At 40.4% G+C, this 19,745-nt stretch overlaps 1 protein-coding gene and 1 pseudogene across 1 annotated transcript; one reads left to right on the top strand and one right to left on the bottom strand.

Annotated features, from left to right (window-relative positions):
- Window positions 1-4: 4 nt before the first annotated feature.
- LOC128224155 (L-threonine 3-dehydrogenase-like) lies at window positions 5-3,198 on the bottom strand. The gene is made up of 5 exons (XM_052933871.1): window positions 2,659-3,198; window positions 2,073-2,223; window positions 1,661-1,757; window positions 1,029-1,197; window positions 5-592 (listed from the first exon to the last, which is right to left on the bottom strand). The coding sequence occupies exons 1-5, from the start codon at window positions 3,098-3,100 to the stop codon at window positions 390-392; spliced, it is 1,062 nt and encodes a 353-aa protein (XP_052789831.1). The 5' UTR covers window positions 3,101-3,198; the 3' UTR covers window positions 5-389.
- A 590-nt stretch (window positions 3,199-3,788) lies between these two features.
- On the top strand, window positions 3,789-5,759 carry LOC128214205 (uncharacterized; annotated as a pseudogene).
- The last annotated feature ends 13,986 nt before the right edge of the window (window positions 5,760-19,745 follow it).

Raw genomic sequence — 19,745 nt, 5'->3', positions numbered from 1 at the left:
TTCATACAATTGAATGTTTATTTGCCAATATGAAAAGAACAACACAAACAAGTCTATTTCTATTATTTTAAACTTCATTGTGCATGTTTTTAACTGAAATTCTAACCATTCTGAAATACACTTGTACATACAGTCGGACTCCGTTGGCTCGAACTCGCTTGGCTCGATTTCCTTGTTTGTTCGAACTGGATGTAAAGGATCGATTTCTTAAAACTGGTGAGACTACTACTGAGGTGAGAGTTCTCGCTTGGCTCGAATTCCCCGAGGTTCGAGGTATTTTCGCTGGTCTCTCAGAGTTCGAGCCATCGGGGTACGACTATAAATGTTAAATTCTGTCATCAGTTTATTCTGAAAAAAACCGTCTAGATAATGATAAAGCCAAAATAAGTCTATTTCGATGGATCCATCACAATCTTGCACGCGGTCCCGTTGAAGAGTACTTCAAACGCCTCCCGGAAGTTTGACATCGGGAAGCGATGTGAGATCACCTTGGTGACGTCAACTTGGTGGCTCGCTAGGAGCGCCTCGACCGCCTCCCACGTGTGGTACATCCGGCGGCCGTGCACGGTCTTGATTGTGACGCACTTGAACACTGGAAGTGAGAAAACGCGATATGATACAGATACATGCTCATCGAAAGAAACACAAATTTATCGTGAGCAAAAAAGTTGACTGTATGGACATGGCTCTTTGACCTTGGCATTATAGGTATATGGCTTGAACATGCGCTCTGAATGTCAGCTTTTTGTGGTGAACATTTGTGTTATATTGAAATCATTTCTATTTGTTGGGATTGGTCACTAACATTGAAATCTGACCTTTGACCCCTAACTGTGACATTGAATTTGACTGTATGTGTCTGAAACATGCGCTATGTACGTCGAGGATGCGGTTAACATTTGTGCTAAGCTATTTTGAAATCCTTCCATCGACTGAGAAGTTATGTATAGAACGAAATTAGGGGACGAACGCACAGAATGACGGACGGACCAAGCGGCATCAGCGTGGCCCGGAGATCAAGTTCTTACTAATATCCGGAAGTGGATGCTCAAAAGTGAGCGGCTGTTTCGGAAGACCAATTAGGACGACGCGACCACCCTTCCGGAGATAGGAGAAGCAACTGTTGACCATGGCCGCCACCCCGGAACACTCGCATATCCGCCCAATCCCCGTCCAGTCCGTCAGCTCCATAATCACCTGGGGGGAGGAAAACAACTATAATTATATGCAAATTTTGTATCAAGGCAAATTTATGATTTATGAATGAAAATTGTATGGTGGAACCATGTTCAAGTTGATTACAAATAGAACGAATCCGACGCTGGCCACTAGCGGATCCAGGGAGGGGTGAGCAACCGGCGCACAAAGATCGTCCAAGTTAATATATCAATATAGAAAAAACGTAATTAAAAAAAAACGCCATAAAAGTATTAGAAAATGTTAAAAAAAATCTTGAGAGGGCACACCAAAATCCCATGCCAACACTTTAAACTAAATACATGTAGAATTCAGTTCTGAAGGGGTGGTGCAAGTCAAAAGGTTACACCCCTTACTTACGCCCCTGTTAACGCCGTCAAATCTTGGATCCGCCCTTGCTGTCCATATTATTATTACGTTCATACGAGTTAATACGCTACAAGTCCCCTCACCCCTTCTGTACCTGTTTTATGTCCTGGTTACGAGTGTTGATGACTACATCCGTCCCCATGTCCTTGGCTAGCTGTAGCTTCCAGTCCTCAATGTCCGCCCCAATCACCCTGCAAACGACACGTTTAACATTATCAGTTAGATGTATGTATGTAAACACATTTAACGAATTGTATGCACGTATCATAAGTTTGCACTCCACCCCAAACCGGGGGCGGCGGGCATAGACTGGAGTAAAGACAGTTGACGATTCTCAACAGGTAGGATTTTGACATTTTCCAATCATCGGAGAGCCACCAAGGAAATAGATTTGCCTGATTTTGACAAATATTCCCGCCAAATACGTGAAATTTAGACAAATTTGCAGTTTATCGACGTTGCATGGCCGGACTTAACGTTTGTATCCATACTGTATAATAACTAACCGTTTTGCCCCCATGACCTTGGCGAGTCGTTGCGCAAGGAGGCCTATGGGGCCGCAGCCTACAACAAGGACGTCTTCCCCCTCCACCCGCAGCCGTTCCACGCCATTATGGGCGACACCGAGCGGCTCCATCATCGTTATCTCCTCGGCACCTGCAAAATAAATCAAGCCTGAGTATACATGTGCATTATAAACAAAGAACAGTCACAACTCGTTATGTCGAAGTCGTTGGGACCTCGGGAAATACTTCGAAATAACGAGCATTCGATATAACCGAGATACATAACGTGTATAACTAAGCCGAAAAAAAGAAGAAAAAGGTTCGACAAAACCAGAATATGGAGATAAGAGAGTCTGAGACTGTTTCGACTGTATTTGAAATGAACAAAACTGAACCTGATGATCAATACTTTGTATAAAAGGTGATTCATTCAATGTGTAGTTTCTTTGGTGACATTGCATAAGATACAGTTCAAACATTGAAAGTATCCAGTATAAAATGTTTATACAAAATCTTTAATATATGTTTACGATATATAGCGTACATACATAAATGTGCGTGCAGTTGCATCACAACAAAAACTTACTTAGATCTTTGGTGATCTTGAATAGGTACTTCTGGGGGACAATGGAGTACTCGGAGCATCCGCCGTGCTTAGTCTTCCGGCCGTGGCCGTACTGGCCCATGTGCTGGCATATCTCTCTCTGATCTTGGCGGCACTGGAAACAGTCCCCGCAGTTAAAGTGATTCTCCACGCCCACCCGGGAACCAATCTCGAGATCGGCTTCCGGTCCGCACTTAACGACCGTCCCCGCCGCCTCGTGACCCGGTATAAATGGCACGGTAGCGATGACGCGCGCCATTGGCGACCACTTGTACAAAGGGATGTCGGACCCGCAAATGGAGACAGCGTCCACTTTGATCAACACCTCATCCCCTTCCGGTTCCGGAACATCCATGTCCGTGTATTCGTAAGATTCCATCTCGTGGTTTTTGATGAGCACTTTCATCGTTTTTGGTACCTCCATAGTGTAAGGATTTGAATGTTAGGTACTGTAATAAAATATGGATAATCGGTCAAGATGTATCTTTCTTGCAAGGTCAACAAATAGCAATACACACTCTATACATGACTGATTATAATCTATTGGTGAACCTATCTGTTTGATATCATATTTATATTTATCTAAGGTCTGACATCTATGAACCTATATCACTGTTTTATGACGCGTTATTTTGGTTGAACGCATCATTATCATAATCATTATCATCATCATCGTCGTCGTCGTATCATCATCATCATCATCATCATCGTCGTCGTCGTCGTCGTCGTCGTCGTCGTCGTCGTCGTCGTCATCATCATCATCATGTTCACAGAATTCTCATGACCCAAATGCAATAAGCGCCAAAAGTAAGATGTCCTCAGGAGGACGGGGAGGAGATGGGAGGTGGATGGAGAAGAGGGACAACGACGTAGACTAAAAGGGGGGAGGTGGTTGATGCGGGAGGAGGAGCAGGAGGAGGAGGGAGGACGAGGAGGATGGTGAGGAGGATGACGAGGAGGATGGTGAGGAGGATGACGAGGAGGATGGTGAGGAGGAGGACGAGGAGGATGGTGAGGAGGAGGACGAGGAGGATGGTGAGGAGGAGGACGATGAGGATGGTGGGGTGGACGAGGAGGATGGTGAGGAGGTGGACTAGGAGGATTGTGAGGAGATGGACGAGGAGGATGGTGAGGAGGTGGACGAGGAGGATGGTGAGGAGAAGGACGAGGAGGATGGTGAGGAGGAGGACCAGGAGGATGGTGAGGAGGTGGACGAGGAGGATGGTGAGGAGGTGGACGAGGAGGATGGTGAGGAGTATGACGAGGAGGATGACGAGGAGGATGGTGAGGAGGAGGACGAGGAGGATGACGAGGAGGATGGTGAGGAGGGGGACGAGGAGGATGGTGAGGAGGTGGACGAGGACGACGACGAGCAGCACATCCTTAAACCACAACCACAAACAATTCCACTATTACCCCCAATGACTGCCTGTTGGGTAACAGGTAATGATAGCAGGATAAAACGAGAAAACCTTGTACATGCAAAATTTGGTGTCGAGATGGTGAATGTTAATACGCCTTTATATATATTGCCCAAAATTTGCTTGCGGAAGACGCCACGTATCTCCCCACCGTGATTTGCTACGTTTCGCCAAAATTTTGTAAATCGGTGATTTTCTTGGCCTATTTCGTGACCATGAATGCCTGCTTTAAGTTTTAAATCTTTGTATCGGGATATCTTTCACTTTGGTCGTTGGGGCTGCAGATACCTCATTTAAATATCTACGCAAGGTTATCAGTGAAGTATATAAATGTTATACGTGAGAAGTGCTAATGTATAAAGGTTATCACTGAATATGAAGTATATAAATACTAATACTTTGTATAGCATTAAAGTGACCCTCTTATTCAAAATCAATACATACACATATATAACAAATAAACATTTTGAGTGATAAACCTTTAACGACTTAATAAATAATGCATTTATGGAAACTATTAATTACTGATAACAAGATTGCAACCGTGTAGTTAATAGCAGAAAGCGCAAACATAATAAATGATTGGTGAATGCTAAAAAGATTTACTGTGGTCTTCTATACTTTTAAAACGTAGAAATACCGTGTTTTCTGCACATTTCTTTCAAATTCAACTCGGTATCCTTCATAAGATCCATTGTTTTCGACATTGATTCATCCTTTCAGAAATATAAACAATATTATTACTTGTGGTAAATCTTATTTGGAAATAAGAATGCATCTTTAAACATTCGACAAGGTCTGCACGAAACCGAAGAAAGTGTATGCAAGAGATTTCCTCCGCAATAAAGAGATCTGCGCAATCAGCCCCCAGCCACGGAATGCGGCAAGGGGGCTGATTGCCATGACGTTGACGGTGACCATTTCGTCAAACGAGTTCCCTTTCCTGTAGCCGAACCCGCTGTCTGGATACGAGCTAAACCCAAAGTACAAGAAGTATCGGTCTATTAATGTTCTCGGAACGCTCGGGGCCGAGATAGAAGCGGAGGACGGAACTACCGTTGCAGGCGTCACGATTGGCGGGGAGAAAGTTGGGGACGATTCCTCCCTCTCCTCCAATCCCTGAGTCCGGACTATTACATGGCGCTGACCGTCCCCTACGCCACCTGACTGGCCAAACAGCTAGAACCACTCGGCCTTAAGTGGATGGAGGAATTCTTACCGCCCGACGACTATGAAGGATACAAAAAGGTTCGCGAAAACCTCAGGGGATCAAAGGTTCTGCTGACCATTTGGGAACACGAGTACAATCGCTATGGCTTCAAGCAACTTAATTTACTTATCAATTCCCGCTTAGCTTATATTATCTAACCAGATATCACTTGGTTAGGTGGACGCGTCGTTGCCATGGCAGCTTCGCACGACAACATGGTGATTCAACATGGATCAAGCGCATGTTCTTGCCATCTGCTATACGCGTTCAGCAACTATCCCATGGAAAATTCGTAAATCTTAGACCAAAGACCAACACAATAGTCCCATAATTTGGCGAACTAATTGCCAATGGTCACTTCCGGCAAACAGCTTCATTATTTACCAAACAGACCAGAGTTCGGAGTGACCCTGTGTATGCATGCCCTTTGTCGCCGGATGAACGTTCGGTAGAAATATCGAAGAAAAATGTTGAAATGAGTAAAACATACGGCAACAAATGCCATACATGTCGTTTTATCAAGTTTGTGTTATTACACGACCTTAACGTTAATTAGACATTATTATCAATATAATAATTCTATATAATTTAATTATCCTTTATTTACATACATATATATGTGAACTTTGTTTTAACCTTCCTACCGTTCACATTACAATGGGATTTTCATGACCATACCATTTAAAAACATGTTGGAAACTTAAACTATAATGATAAACGACATTGTCACGTGTTTTGATTTTTTGTGTATCAAATAGCATTTCATATGTATAATATGTGTCGTGAATAAAAATAAACATTTTGCAACACACTTACTCCAGTCGGGTGCAGCTAGGGGCAAACACTCTTTGTTTCTATCCAAAAAAATAATAGCACTTGTTTCACAAATTTGTTCTAATAAGATGTGAGTAGTCTTTTAATATGTGTCCGCCTCAAGAGGTTGTGGCTTCGATCCCCACCAGAGGTACTTTCCCTTATCCTCTCAACACTGGCACACAACTAGTTTTACCCCTGAAACAGACTCGATAGTGATTCATCTCAGCTCTTCACAATCGAGATAAAAAATTGTGCATGAACTAAACAAACTATTAATATATATACAGAAACCACAGCAAATTTAAATCTTGAAAATCTACAAGTAATAAAAGGTCTTACGTCAACGTAGTTCGTCTGTCCAACGTGGAGACTGCAAGTGTTTCAAATACTTTAGTGGCCGATGGATAAATCTGAATAGTATTGCTCATTTTTTAAAGTCATTGATGAGTTTTCAGTCTTGGTGTATTAATATTAATGACTAATTTATTGCTCAATTGTTTAAAGTTATTGATGAGTTATATACCTTGGTTAATTGATATTACTGACTAGTATCGCTCAATTGTTTAAAGTCATTAGTAAGCAATCTGCCTTTGTTAATTGAATACGTTCCAAACACTGCGTAAGTCAAGGGGAAATAACTTATCCATGGAGACACCATCCTATCAGTCCTTTTGGTGCTTTGATTTTTAAGGTTGAAATCATAATGCCAGAGGTATTTATTAGTTCAAACTAATTAAAAAAGAGAAGAAAGAAAATACTATGAAAATGTGCACCGCGTTTATGAATTCTGCGTAAGAAGACGTTCCGGGGTATTTCCCCTATTTCATATAATACTCCAACTTGTCAAAACAACTGAACGATATGAAGGTTGACAATGACGCATTGCACGAGAATATCGTTTCCCTCCTTCTTGAATGAGATTTCAATTATCGCTGTTTATTACGTTATAGTCCTTGTCTGACCAACTTTGGCCATCGGGAGATCTCGTGCTCATCAGTCAGAGTAAGAGGCCCTTATTTATTATATACGGAAACAGAGACTTGTTCTGAACGGAACATCCAAATTTCATGTTTTAAAACTGTTTAAAAGAGCAAATAATATGAAATTTCAGATTTAAAGCACCGTTTTTAAACTAAAATGTTAAGTGTTCAGCCTGTTTCAAGCTCAATGTATAAAAAATAGACAGTCATACGACATTTACAGCGTGTATGTATTATTCCCGTCAAAACACCGAATTTGTCAATCTTCGGATTGTCCGGTAAGCGAAGTGGTTAGAGTACTGGCTTCTCACCTAGGCAAGTTCGATTCCAGGCCTGGGCGAATGTGAGTTTGGTTTGTGGTCACCAAGTCGGACAAGTGGATTTCCTTCACAACGCAAGACAACACTCTCGTCTAGCATCGTGCCAACGAGAGTGATTAATATAATGTTGTCATATATTAACTCGCAATCATTGTAAAATAAATCAGTTAAAAGAAACTAAATTAAACTTCATCTTAAATCTTCAAAAAACTTTCAAAACTACCGAAAACTGCTCTAAACTAGTACATTATGTGTATTACTATTCTATATCGTAATGAAATAAACAGTTAATAATTGTTAATTCAAGTTGAACAATATATGTGTATCTTCTTAACATATGTGTATGATATCAATATATGTGTATTTTATTAATATATGTGTATGATATCAATATATGTGTATCTTGTTAATATATGTGTATGATATCAATATATGTGTATCTTGTTAATATATGTGTATGATATCAATATATGTGTATTTTATTAATATATGTGTATTTTATTAATATATGTGTATTTTATTCACAATACTCCTCGAAAAAAGTTTTAATTTTTTAAAAAATCAACAAAAGACATAAGACATGAAACATATCAATGGTGTCCTAGTCCAAAACCAATTATTCTGGTTACTAAAACATTGGCAAATCATTTAAATGACGGGCCTCATGGCAATTGTCAGAAAAACAACCGTGACAGTGTTTTTACAAGCAAAAGAATTACCATCTAAACTAATAAAGAAGAAAAACCAGAATCATAAGAAATAGATCTTTAAATAATATTCTTTGCTCGGATGGATTCCACAACAGTAAGTTTTTTTTCGCGTTTGTTTTAATGTATCTGTATATTAATTCATGTGCTTGCATTTTCTGAAAAAAAGTCCGATAAATTCTTTCGATTTTCTGAAAGACGATCGAAACATCACTGATCAATGTGGAGTGCTTTCTGTACTTCTTATTTCACGATTTTTTCCCTTGATTCCCCGTGATGATAAATTTACATTTATATTTGCTTCTATTAGTCAATAATAATAATAAGACTTGTCAACACAACAAGTAAAACAATAGTTGTTGTTCATTACAGCGCAAATGCTTACATTCAGTATAAAAATTGGTCCTTTACATTCAGTTCGAGCAAACAAGGAATTCGAACCAAGCGAGTTCGAGCCAACGGGGTTCGGCTGTACATATTAAATCCAGTGGTTGTAAACAATTGTATACACGCGCTACTAAGTTTATAATGAGAATAATGTTTTTCTTTCAGCCTATCAGAAACATACACGGAGTTTGGGCCCGACCATCAATTCATCAATCCATCCGTCAGTCCGGACATTCCTTCGTTCGCCCGACCATATTCATTTATTAAACCAACCATCCATGCGTTCGTCCGACCGACCGGCTCACCGCCCGTGTTTAGTGCTGATATATCAGGTATATTAAATGTGTGTAAAAATGTTGCATTTTAAGAAATGTTTAAGGATGGGCGGAGTGAGCTTAGCGAACGAGTCCTTCTTACTCATCAATATTTTACTTCAGGTCATCTAATACAAACTCATTGGCTGACACATTGTCAACGCCCTGTCTGACGCAGGGAGTGTGTATCTGAAGAATGGCAATAGGCGGACCATCAAACACGCGCGAAAAGTAAAAACAAATCTTAATGATTAGGCCTAGTACATGATTGTCTATCTGCATTTTCATTGGCAGGGAATGCAGGTTGTATTCTAAAGAAGAAAACGTCGACGCATGTTTGAAGCGTTGACGATCCCGCGATGGTTTTCTTTAAAGCTGCACTCTCACAGATTGAACGTTTTGACAACTTTTTTTATTTTTTGTCTTGGAACGAGACAATTTTTGTGAGATTTCATGGTAACCAGTTATATAAGACAGCTGACAAAAAATCAGATCGCAGATTCTTATATTAAAGTTAAAAATTGATGTTTTATGCATTTTTCTTAAACCGGTTTAAGCCATAAAACATTAATTTTCGAACGGAAATATTAAAATCTGCGATCTGATTTTTTGTCAGCAAACTTATACCATTGGTTGGCAGATATTTATGCAAAAATTTGCTCTTTCCGAGACAAAAAAAAAAATAAAAAAGCAGTAAAAATGGTATATCTGTGAGAGTGAAGCATTCGGCCGTAAGCAGTCATTTTTGCTGTATTTTTTTCTTAATACGCACAAAGTAAAAATATATGATCAACGTACAGATCGTATATACCCGTATGATGTAGAACGAAAAAAGGAGGATAGGCGTAAAATAATGGGTCCCCCACAACACACACAATCAATAAAACCTACCCTATTCTTTTGAGAAGTGGAAACAAAGAACTTTTTTGGCCCTACACGTTCACATATCCGTGCAATGGGTGTTTCGAAACCTCTTTAATGTCCAACACTATAAAACGGGAGAACATCTCTCAGTATAAGCTTAGAACAGTTTACGTTGGCAGATATTAGATGATTTGTATATTCCAGCGATTCACCTGCGAAGATATACATCATCTTTTTCAATTTAATAAAGAACATGAAATACAAATAGTAAAATAAAGCCGTTCAATCTTTGTTTTTCAGTTGGCGATACTCCTTCATACTAATACAGAAGAACAGGCTGTCGTAAGTAATCTGAACACGTGGGCGTTGACGTGATCACGTTCAAGGATTCACGCTAGGGGATTGGACACCATGGCGACTAGAATAGAAGGCAAGAGAGAAAACTGTGAGTCTTGTTACTTATAAGTGCCACTAGTTTTCCCAGCAAGGGCGGTATTTCAATTTCACATTGATTTTAAAAAAATCTGACATTAAATTTAGCGTCAAATTGGCTTCTTCTGGCGTAACCAGTCGTGCTGTAGTTTTAGGATATACTTCGACCTTTTGGATCAAACGTATGTCTAAAGACCGTATTCAAAAGCATACTCTTAGGAAGTCTCGCAGTCCCCCGAGTTGACGAACACAATTATATCGTATGCATTTGGATATGGTCTTTCATATTACGGGCATGGCACACTTTGGTACTTTTCACTGCAGTAGTAGAAGTTTCATCAATATTATTATTACAGGTGTGGAACTTGACTTCTATTTCTGGTATTTTCAGTTCCACACTGCGTTAATTAATGTATATGGCCAACTGCAATAGTAAGAAATTCCAATTTTGTGCTCGCCCTTTTCAATACGAGAAATCTGACCTCCTAAAGTGATATAACTCTTGACCTGGTCAGATTTGTCGTTGGTATATGTAACATGTAGCAGTGAGTGAAGAATTCAGTATGGTGTCAATTAAGAGAGGCATCAAGAAGATACCTCTTCAATTCTTCACGGTATCGAACCAAGGACCTCCATTCGTCGATGTGAGAAAATTGGCTGGTATTGCGGTCGGACTCCTTGGCTGCGCTGTGTATGGTGGCCAACTCGCTGATAGGGAATGCACTGAAGGTAGGTTGATTAAAATGATAAAAATCGCTGTTTCTTTGTTAATGATGGCATATTATTTTCACAGTTGGCATCATAATATAATTATCATTCATGTTGATGCCAACGCCGAATATTGTTTACTGTTGGTTTTGATGGAACTGATAATACTGCTACTGCTACTGCTGCTGCTGCTGCTGCTGCTGCTGCTGTATATACTGATGATAAGTTGACACAACTATATCAAAGATAGTTTCATGTTTCAAATTGCTACTGTATTGATCGAATCAAGTCCTTGTCATGAGTTGTACATAGAAAGGGTATCTATTGTTATAGGCTGAGAGTAGGACCATCTACTCATATCTACGTGATCACGTTCAAGGATTCACGCCAGTGGATTGTATACCATCATGACGACTAGAACAGAAGGCAAGAGGGAAAACTGTGAGTCCTGTTACTTAAAGTGCCACTAGTTTTCCCAGCAAGGGTGATGTTTTTATTTAACCTTTATCTGAATATTTTCTGACGTTGACATTAAAAACGTCAAAATGCCCTTACCTTTGTAACCAGTCGTGCTGTAGTTTAAGGATATACTTCGACCTCTTTGGTCATATGTATGTCTAAAGGCCATAACCAAATGCATAAACTTAGGCCCCCACTTCGACGAACACATTTTGTCTAAGTTATGAATTTTGATATAGCCTTTCATATTAAGGGCGAGGCACACTTTGGTACTTTTCACTGTAGGAGTTTCGCCAATACTAATTACACAGATGTGGAACTGGACTTCTATATCTTGTTTTTCAGTTCCACACTGCGTTAATTGATGTACATGGCCAGCTGCAATAGTAAGAACTTCCAATTTTGTGCTCGCCCTTTTCAATACGAAAAAGCTGACCTCCCAAAGGGATATAACTCTTGACCTGGTCAGATTTGTCGTTCATAAATGTTACATGTAGTTGTGCGCAAAAACAACCAGTATGGTGTCCATTAAGAGAGGCTTCAAGAAGGTACCTCTTCAATTCTACACGTGATCAAACACAGGACCTCCGTTCGACGATTTGAGAAAAGTGGCTGGTGATGCGGTCGATTTCCTTGGCTGCGCGGTGTATGACGGCCAACTCGGTGATATGAAATGCACTGAAGGTAGGGTGATTAAAAATGATGAGCATCGCTGTTTCTTTGTTAATGATGGCATACTGTTTTCACAGTTGGCATCATAATAAAATCAGCAGTTAATACTGATGCCAACGCTGAACATTGTCTGCTGTTGGTGTTGATAAAACTGATACTACTGCTGCTGTTGCCGCCGCCTCTTATGCTAATAAGTCGACACATTTAAATTATTAAAAGACGGTTTCATGTTTCAAATTGCAACTGTATTGATCGACTGGAGTCCTTGTCATGAGTTGTACACAGACCGGGTATCTATTGTTATAGACTGTTGGAAGGACCATCTACTCATATCTACGTGATCACGTTCAAGGATTCACGCCAGTGGATTGTATACCATCGTGACGACTAGAGCAGAAGGCAAGAGAGAAAACTGTGAGTCCTGTTACTTAAAGTGCCACTGGTTTTCCCAGCAAGGGTGATGTTTTTATTTAACCTTTATCTGAATATTTTCTGACGTTGACATTAAAAACGTCAAAATGCCATTACCTGGCGTAACCAGTCGTGCTGTAGTTTAAGGATATACTTCAACCTCTTTGGTCATATGTATGTCTAAAGGCCATAACCAAATGCATAAACTTAGGCCCCCACTTCGACGAACACATTTTCTCTAAGTTATGAATTTTGATATAGCCTTTCATATTAAGGGCGAGGCACACTTTGGTACTTTTCACTGTAGGAGTTTCGCCAATACTAATTACACAGATGTGGAACTGGACTTCTATATCTGGTATTTTCAGTTCCACACTGCGTTAATTGATGTATATGGCCAACTGCAATAGTAAGAACTTCCAATTTTGTGCTCGCCCTTTTCAATACGAAAAAGCTGACCTCCCAAAGGGATATAACTCTTGACCTGGTCAGATTTGTCGTTCATAAATGTTACATGTAGTTGTGCGCAAAAACAACCAGTATGGTGTCCATTAAGAGAGGCTTCAAGAAGGTACCTCTTCAATTCTACACGTGATCAAACACAGGACCTCCGTTCGACGATTTGAGAAAATTGGCTGGTGATGCGGTCGATTTCCTTGGCTGCGCGGTGTATGGCGGCCAACTCGGTGATATGAAATGCACTGAAGGTAGGGTGATTAAAAATGATGAGCATCGCTGTTTCTTTGTTAATGATGGCATACTGTTTTCACAGTTGGCATCATAATAAATTCAGCAGTTAATACTGATGCCAACGCTGAACATTGTCTGCTGTTGGTGTTGATAAAACTGATACTGCTGCTGCTGCTGCCGCCGCCTCTTATGCTAATAAGTCGACACATTTAAATTAAAGACGGTTTCATGTTTCAAATTGCAACTGTATTGATCTACTCGAGTCCTTGTCATGAGTTGTACACAGACCGGGTATCTATTGTTATAGACTGTTGGAAGGACCATCTACTCATACCTACGTGGTCACGTTCAAGGATTCACGCCAGTGGATTGTATACCATCGTGACGACTAGAACAGAAGGCAAGAGAGAATACTGTGAGTCCTGTTACTTAAAGTGCCACTAGTTTTCCCAGCAAGGGTGATGTTTTTATTTAACCTTTATCTGAATATTTTCTGACGTTGACTTTAAAAACGTCAAGTTGCCCTTACCTGGCGTAACCAGTCGTGCTGTAGTGTTAGGATATACTTCGACCTCTTTGGTCAAATGTATGTCTGAAGGCCATAACCAAATGCATAAACTTAGGACCCACTTTGACGAACACATTTTTTTGTAATTTATGAATTTGGATATGGTCTTTCATATTAAGAGCGTGGCACACTTTGGTACTTTTCACTGTTAGAGTTTCACCAATACTTTTATCACAGATGTGGAGCTGGACTTCTATATCTGGTATTTTCAGTTCCACACTGCGTTAATTGATGTATATGGCCAACTGCAATAGTAAGAACTTCCAATTTTGTGCTCGCCCTTTTCAATACGAAAAAGCTGACCTCCCAAAGGGATATAACTCTTGACCTGGTCAGATTTGTCGTTCATAAATGTTACATGTAGTTGTGCGCAAAAACAACCAGTATGGTGTCCATTAAGAGAGGCTTCAAGAAGGTACCTCTTCAATTCTACACGTGATCAAACACAGGACCTCCGTTCGACGATTTGAGAAAATTGGCTGGTGATGCGGTCGATTTCCTTGGCTGCGCGGTGTATGGCGGCCAACTCGGTGATATGAAATGCACTGAAGGTAGGGTGATTAAAAATGATGAGCATCGCTGTTTCTTTGTTAATGATGGCATACTGTTTTAACAGTTGGCATCATAATAAAATCAGCAGTTAATACTGATGCCAACGCTGAACATTGTCTGCTGTTGGTGTTGATAAAACTGATACTGCTGCTGCTGCTGCCGCCGCCTCTTATGCTAATAAGTCGACACATTTAAATTAAAGACGGTTTCATGTTTCAAATTGCAACTGTATTGATCGACTCGAGTCCTTGTCATGAGTTGTACACAGACCGGGTATCTATTGTTATAGACTGTTGGAAGGACCATCTACTCATACCTACGTGGTTACGTTCAAGGATTCACGCCAGGGGATTGTATACCATCATGACGACTAGAACAAAAGGCAAGAGGGAAAACTGTGAGTCCTGTTACTTAAAGTGCCACTGGTTTTCCCAACAAGGGCGATGTTTTTATTTAACCTTTATCTGAATATTTTCTGACGTTGACTTTAAAAACGTCAAAATTCCCTTACCTGGCGTAACCAGTCGTGCTGTAGTTTAAGGATATACTTCGACCTCTTTGGTCATATGTATGTCTAAAGGCCATAACCAAATGCATAAACTTAGGCCCCCACTTCGACGAACACATTTTGTCTAAGTTATGAATTTTGATATCTAGCCTTTCATATTAAGGGCGAGGCACACTTTGGTACTTTTCACTGTAGGAGTTTCGCCAATACTAATTACACAGATGTGGAACTGGACTTCTATATCTTGTTTTTCAGTTCCACACTGCGTTAATTGATGTACATGGCCAGCTGCAATAGTAAGAACTTCCAATTTTGTGCTCGCCCTTTTCAATACGAAAAAGCTGACCTCCCAAAGGGATATAACTCTTGACCTGGTCAGATTTGTCGTTCATAAATGTTACATGTAGTTGTGCGCAAAAACAACCAGTATGGTGTCCATTAAGAGAGGCTTCAAGAAGGTACCTCTTCAATTCTACACGTGATCAAACACAGGACCTCCGTTCGACGATTTGAGAAAATTGGCTGGTGATGCGGTCGATTTCCTTGGCTGCGCGGTGTATGGCGGCCAACTCGGTGATATGAAATGCACTGAAGGTAGGGTGATTAAAAATGATGAGCATCGCTGTTTCTTTGTTAATGATGGCATACTGTTTTCACAGTTGGCATCATAATAAAATCAGCAGTTAATACTTATGCCAACGCTGAACATTGTCTGCTGTTGGTGTTGATAAAACTGATACTACTGCTGCCGCCGCCTCTTATGCTAATAAGTCGACACATTTAAATTATTTAAATTATTAAAAGACGGTTTCATGTTTCAAATTGCAACTGTATTGATCGACTCGAGTCCTTGTCATGAGTTGTACACAGACCGGGTATCTATTGTTATAGACTGTTGGAAGGACCATCTACTCATACCTACGTGGTTACGTTCAAGGATTCACGCTAGGGGATTGGACATCATGACGACTAGAACAAAAGGCAAGAGGGAAAACTGTGAGTCCTGTTACTTAAAGTGCCACTAGTTTTCCCAACAAGGGTGATGTTTTTATTTAACCTTTATCTGAATATTTTCTGACGTTGACTTTAAAAACGTCAAGTTGCCCTTACCTGGCGTAACCAGTCGTGCTGTAGTTTTAGGATATACTTCGACCTCTTTGGTCAAATGTATGTCTGAAGACCATAACCAAATGCATAAACTTAGGCCCCCACTTTGACGAACACATTTTTTTGTAATTTATGAATTTGGATATGGTCTTTCATATTAAGGGCGTGGCACACTTTGGTACTTTTCACTGTTGGAGTTTCACCAATACTTTTATCACAGATGTGGAGCTGGACTTCTATATCTGGTATTTTCAGTTCCACACTGCATTAATTGATGTACATGGCCAACTGCAATAGTAAGAACTTCCAATTTTGTGCTCGCCCTTCAATACGAGAAATCTGACCGTCCAAGCGATATAACTCTTGACCTGGTCAGATTTGTCGTGGATATATGTTACATGTAGCTGTGAGTAAAGAAGCCAGTATGGTGTCCGTTAAGAGAGGCTTCGAGAAGGTACCTCTTCAATTCTCCACGGGATCGAACCCAGGACCTCCATTCGACTATGTGAAAAAGATGGCTGGTAATGCGGTCGCATATCTTGGCGGTGCTGTGAATGGCGGCCAACTCGCCGATATGGAATGCACTTATGGTAAGTTGGTTTTAAATAATGAACATCGCTGGGTTTTTTGTAAATGAAGACATATTATTATCAGCGTTGGCATCATAATTAAAATATAAATTTATGCTCATGCCAACGCTAAGCATGGTCTGTTGTTGGTGATGGAACTGACACTACTGCTGCCGCTGCTGCTGCCGACTCAAATGATAATAATTTGACACAATTCTATCAAAGACAGTTTCATGTTTCAAATTGCTACTGTATGGATCAACTCGAGTCCTTGTCATATAGGACATTGTCTATTGTCATACAATGTTAGAATGACGATCTACTCAGATGTGTTGTTTATCTCAAGATCTGACACCACAATGATATTTAAGTCAACATTTTTGACACATTGAATGAGCCAATTGCCTGTGCCAGGTATATAACGAGGTACTCATTTCCTGCTTTCAGTCTATAAGACCATCCACTGAGTTTATGTCCGCACGTTCATCCGTACGTCCGACCGCCAATGTTAAATGCTGATGCTACAGGTATATATCACGTTTGTGTCATGTGGATCTTGCATTTTAGTTCGTCTGTTTCTAAAAGAAAAGGTTCAGGTCTTGTCATGGCCTTGGTGGCGTCGCCGTCGTGGGGAAACTCACCTTTGTTAAAACTAAACACCGGTCAAGATATTCACTTGGTACACATTTTACTAGAAGCAATATGCACATGCAAAGCAAGGCCAATAACTCTGATTGTAATAATTGTGTGCATATGTTTTGACCAATGTAAAACAGACTTACAATGGCCCTCGCTCTGAAACGCTCTTGTTGACAAAACCAACTTCACCAACGTTGAAATCTGATCCGAAAGACAGTGTTTGCAAGCGTTGCAATAACCATAGCTCTAGATATAATAATGGTTTAGGTATCCCCCTTTCCGACAACAGACGGGAGTTGACTTTCGCTCTCAGGCGCCAATCTGTATTACTTTAAATAATGAAACGTCGACGCATCGCATTTGGTGCTCCCTCGATGGCTTTGTTAAAGCGACTAGCAGAAAAAGTTCATCCTTGCTATACACATGTTCTTATTAAGCACAAATATAACGAAATAATGAAGTGGTTCCAAAACAAAATTGTACTTGAACGTTTACGAATTATTTGGGAGGGGGTGTTATGAAATGATGCAAATGGTAACATATAGTCGTTAAATCTTTGTTTTACAGTTGGAAGAGAGGCTAGACGATTTGAACAGAAGGCAAGAGAGTAAACTGTGAGTCCTGTTACTTTAAAGTGCCATTGGTTATTCCAGCAAGGGCGGTGCGTTTATAAAGGTTTGATTTGAATATTTACTGAAGTTGAAATGAAAAATAAATATTCCTCACCTGGCGTAACCAGTCGTGCTGTAGATTTAGGATATACTTCGACCTGTTGGGTCAAACGTGTGTCAAAAGACCTTACCCAAGTGCATAAGCTTAGGTATTCTTTCAGTCCCCCGATTTGACGAACACAAAATATACAATTATGAATTTGGATGTGGTCTTTTTTATGAAGGGCGTGGTCAGATTCATTGTCCTTGGATATATGTAACGTGTATTTCAGCGATTTTCCCCGCGATATCACTATCACCATCACGGCGAATAACGCTTAATTTTATGTCCGGAATCGCGAAAGCACATCACACACAGTATCACAACACAAATAGGCACACATAGGGTAAAAATAACTTAAAAATAAAATAAAATAGGCCGCAATAAAAAGAAATGAAATAATATAAAACATAAAAAAATACAAACGACGGTGGCGCTTCCGCCTGGTGGTGTTATGATTTTTTTCTTGTTGCTGTTGTTTGTGACGGGGAACTTGCTGATGACGGTGGATCAGAGGTATGCTATTTGCAAAAAAAGGGTAACTGGTGTGTATAAATAAAAACAATTAAGAAAAACTGCGCATATTTAAGCCAGTGTAGTGTAGAATTAGAGAGGCTGAGAGTATATAAGCCATGATGGATTCCATTCTGACGGGCTACGAGAATAGTAGCCAGTATGGTGTCCATTATGAATGGCTGCGAGTATAGTAGCCAGTATGGTGTCCATTATGAATGGCTGCGAGTATAGTAGCCAGTATGGTGTCCATTATGAATGGTTGCGAGTATAGTAGCCAGTATGGTGTCCATTATGAATGGCTGCGAGTAAAGTAGCCAGTATGGTGCCCATTATGAATGGCTGCGAGTATAGTAGCCAGTATGGTGTCCATTATGAATGGCTGCGAGTATAGTAGCCAGTATGGTGTCCATTATGAATGGCTACGAGTATAGTAGCCAGTATGGTGTCCATTATGAATGGCTGCCATTATGAATGGCTGCGAGTTTTGAAGTCAACTTGGAGAGGCCGCGAGTATTAAAGCCAATGTAGTGTCCATAACGAGAGGATGCGAGTATCGAAGCTAGTGTAGTGTCAGTTAGAAAAGACTGCGAGTTAAAAGCCAATGTAGTGTCTATTAATAGAGGCTGCTATTAAAAATGTTAGTGTAGTGTTCAATGGGAGAGGCTGCGAATATAGAAGCCAGTGTAGTGTTCAATGGGAGATGCTAAGAATACAGAAGCCAGTATGGTGTCGCTTATGAACGGCTACGAGTATAGACGCCTAATGAGTGTCCATTATTAGAGGTTACAGGTATAGAAGCTAAGGTAGTGTCCATTACATTATGAGGAACTGCGAGTACAGAAGCCAATGTAGTGTACATGAGCTGTGACTGAGAGTACTGATGCCAGTACGGTGTCCATTATAAGATGATGCATGTGTATTGTCTATAAGGAGAAGCTGCAAAAATTACATCCGGAATGTGTCCATTAAGAGAGACTGCGAGTACCGCTAGGCGCTTATGACTAGTTATTGTTTCTTTTAGAATACCACATGGAGGCGCTTATGACTAGTGTTATCGTTTCTTTTAGAATACCGCTAGGAGGCGCTTAAGACTAGTTATTGTAATCCCCCGCCTTGAAAAGGCGAGGGGATAGAGTAATGGAAGGCGCGATTCCGTGTGCGTGTGTGTGTGTGCGTGCGTGCGTGTGCGCGTGCGTGCGTGCGTGCGTGTGTGTGTGCGTCCGTCCGGCCCACATTCATTTCTTTGCATCTCCTCTTACATTTCTCATTCGATTTCTACCAAACTTTCACAGATTGATGATCATAAAGTGAAGCAGCCCATATTGACGGGCTTTCCCGATTCGACCATTTTTGAAAGAGTAATTGCCCTTTGCTTATTTTACATTTAATATTGGTTTCTTCGCAACTCCTCTTACATTTTTCATGCGATTTCTACCAAACTTTTACAGATTGATGATCATAAAGTGAAGCAGCGCATATTGTCGGGCTTTCCTGATTTGACCATTTTT

The sequence above is a fragment of the Mya arenaria genome, chromosome 2 (assembly GCF_026914265.1).
Source record: "Mya arenaria isolate MELC-2E11 chromosome 2, ASM2691426v1".
Lineage (NCBI taxonomy): Eukaryota > Metazoa > Mollusca > Bivalvia > Myida > Myidae > Mya > Mya arenaria.
The sequence above is the reverse complement of the archived record's forward strand: the minus strand, read 5'-3'. Positions and strand labels throughout refer to the sequence as shown.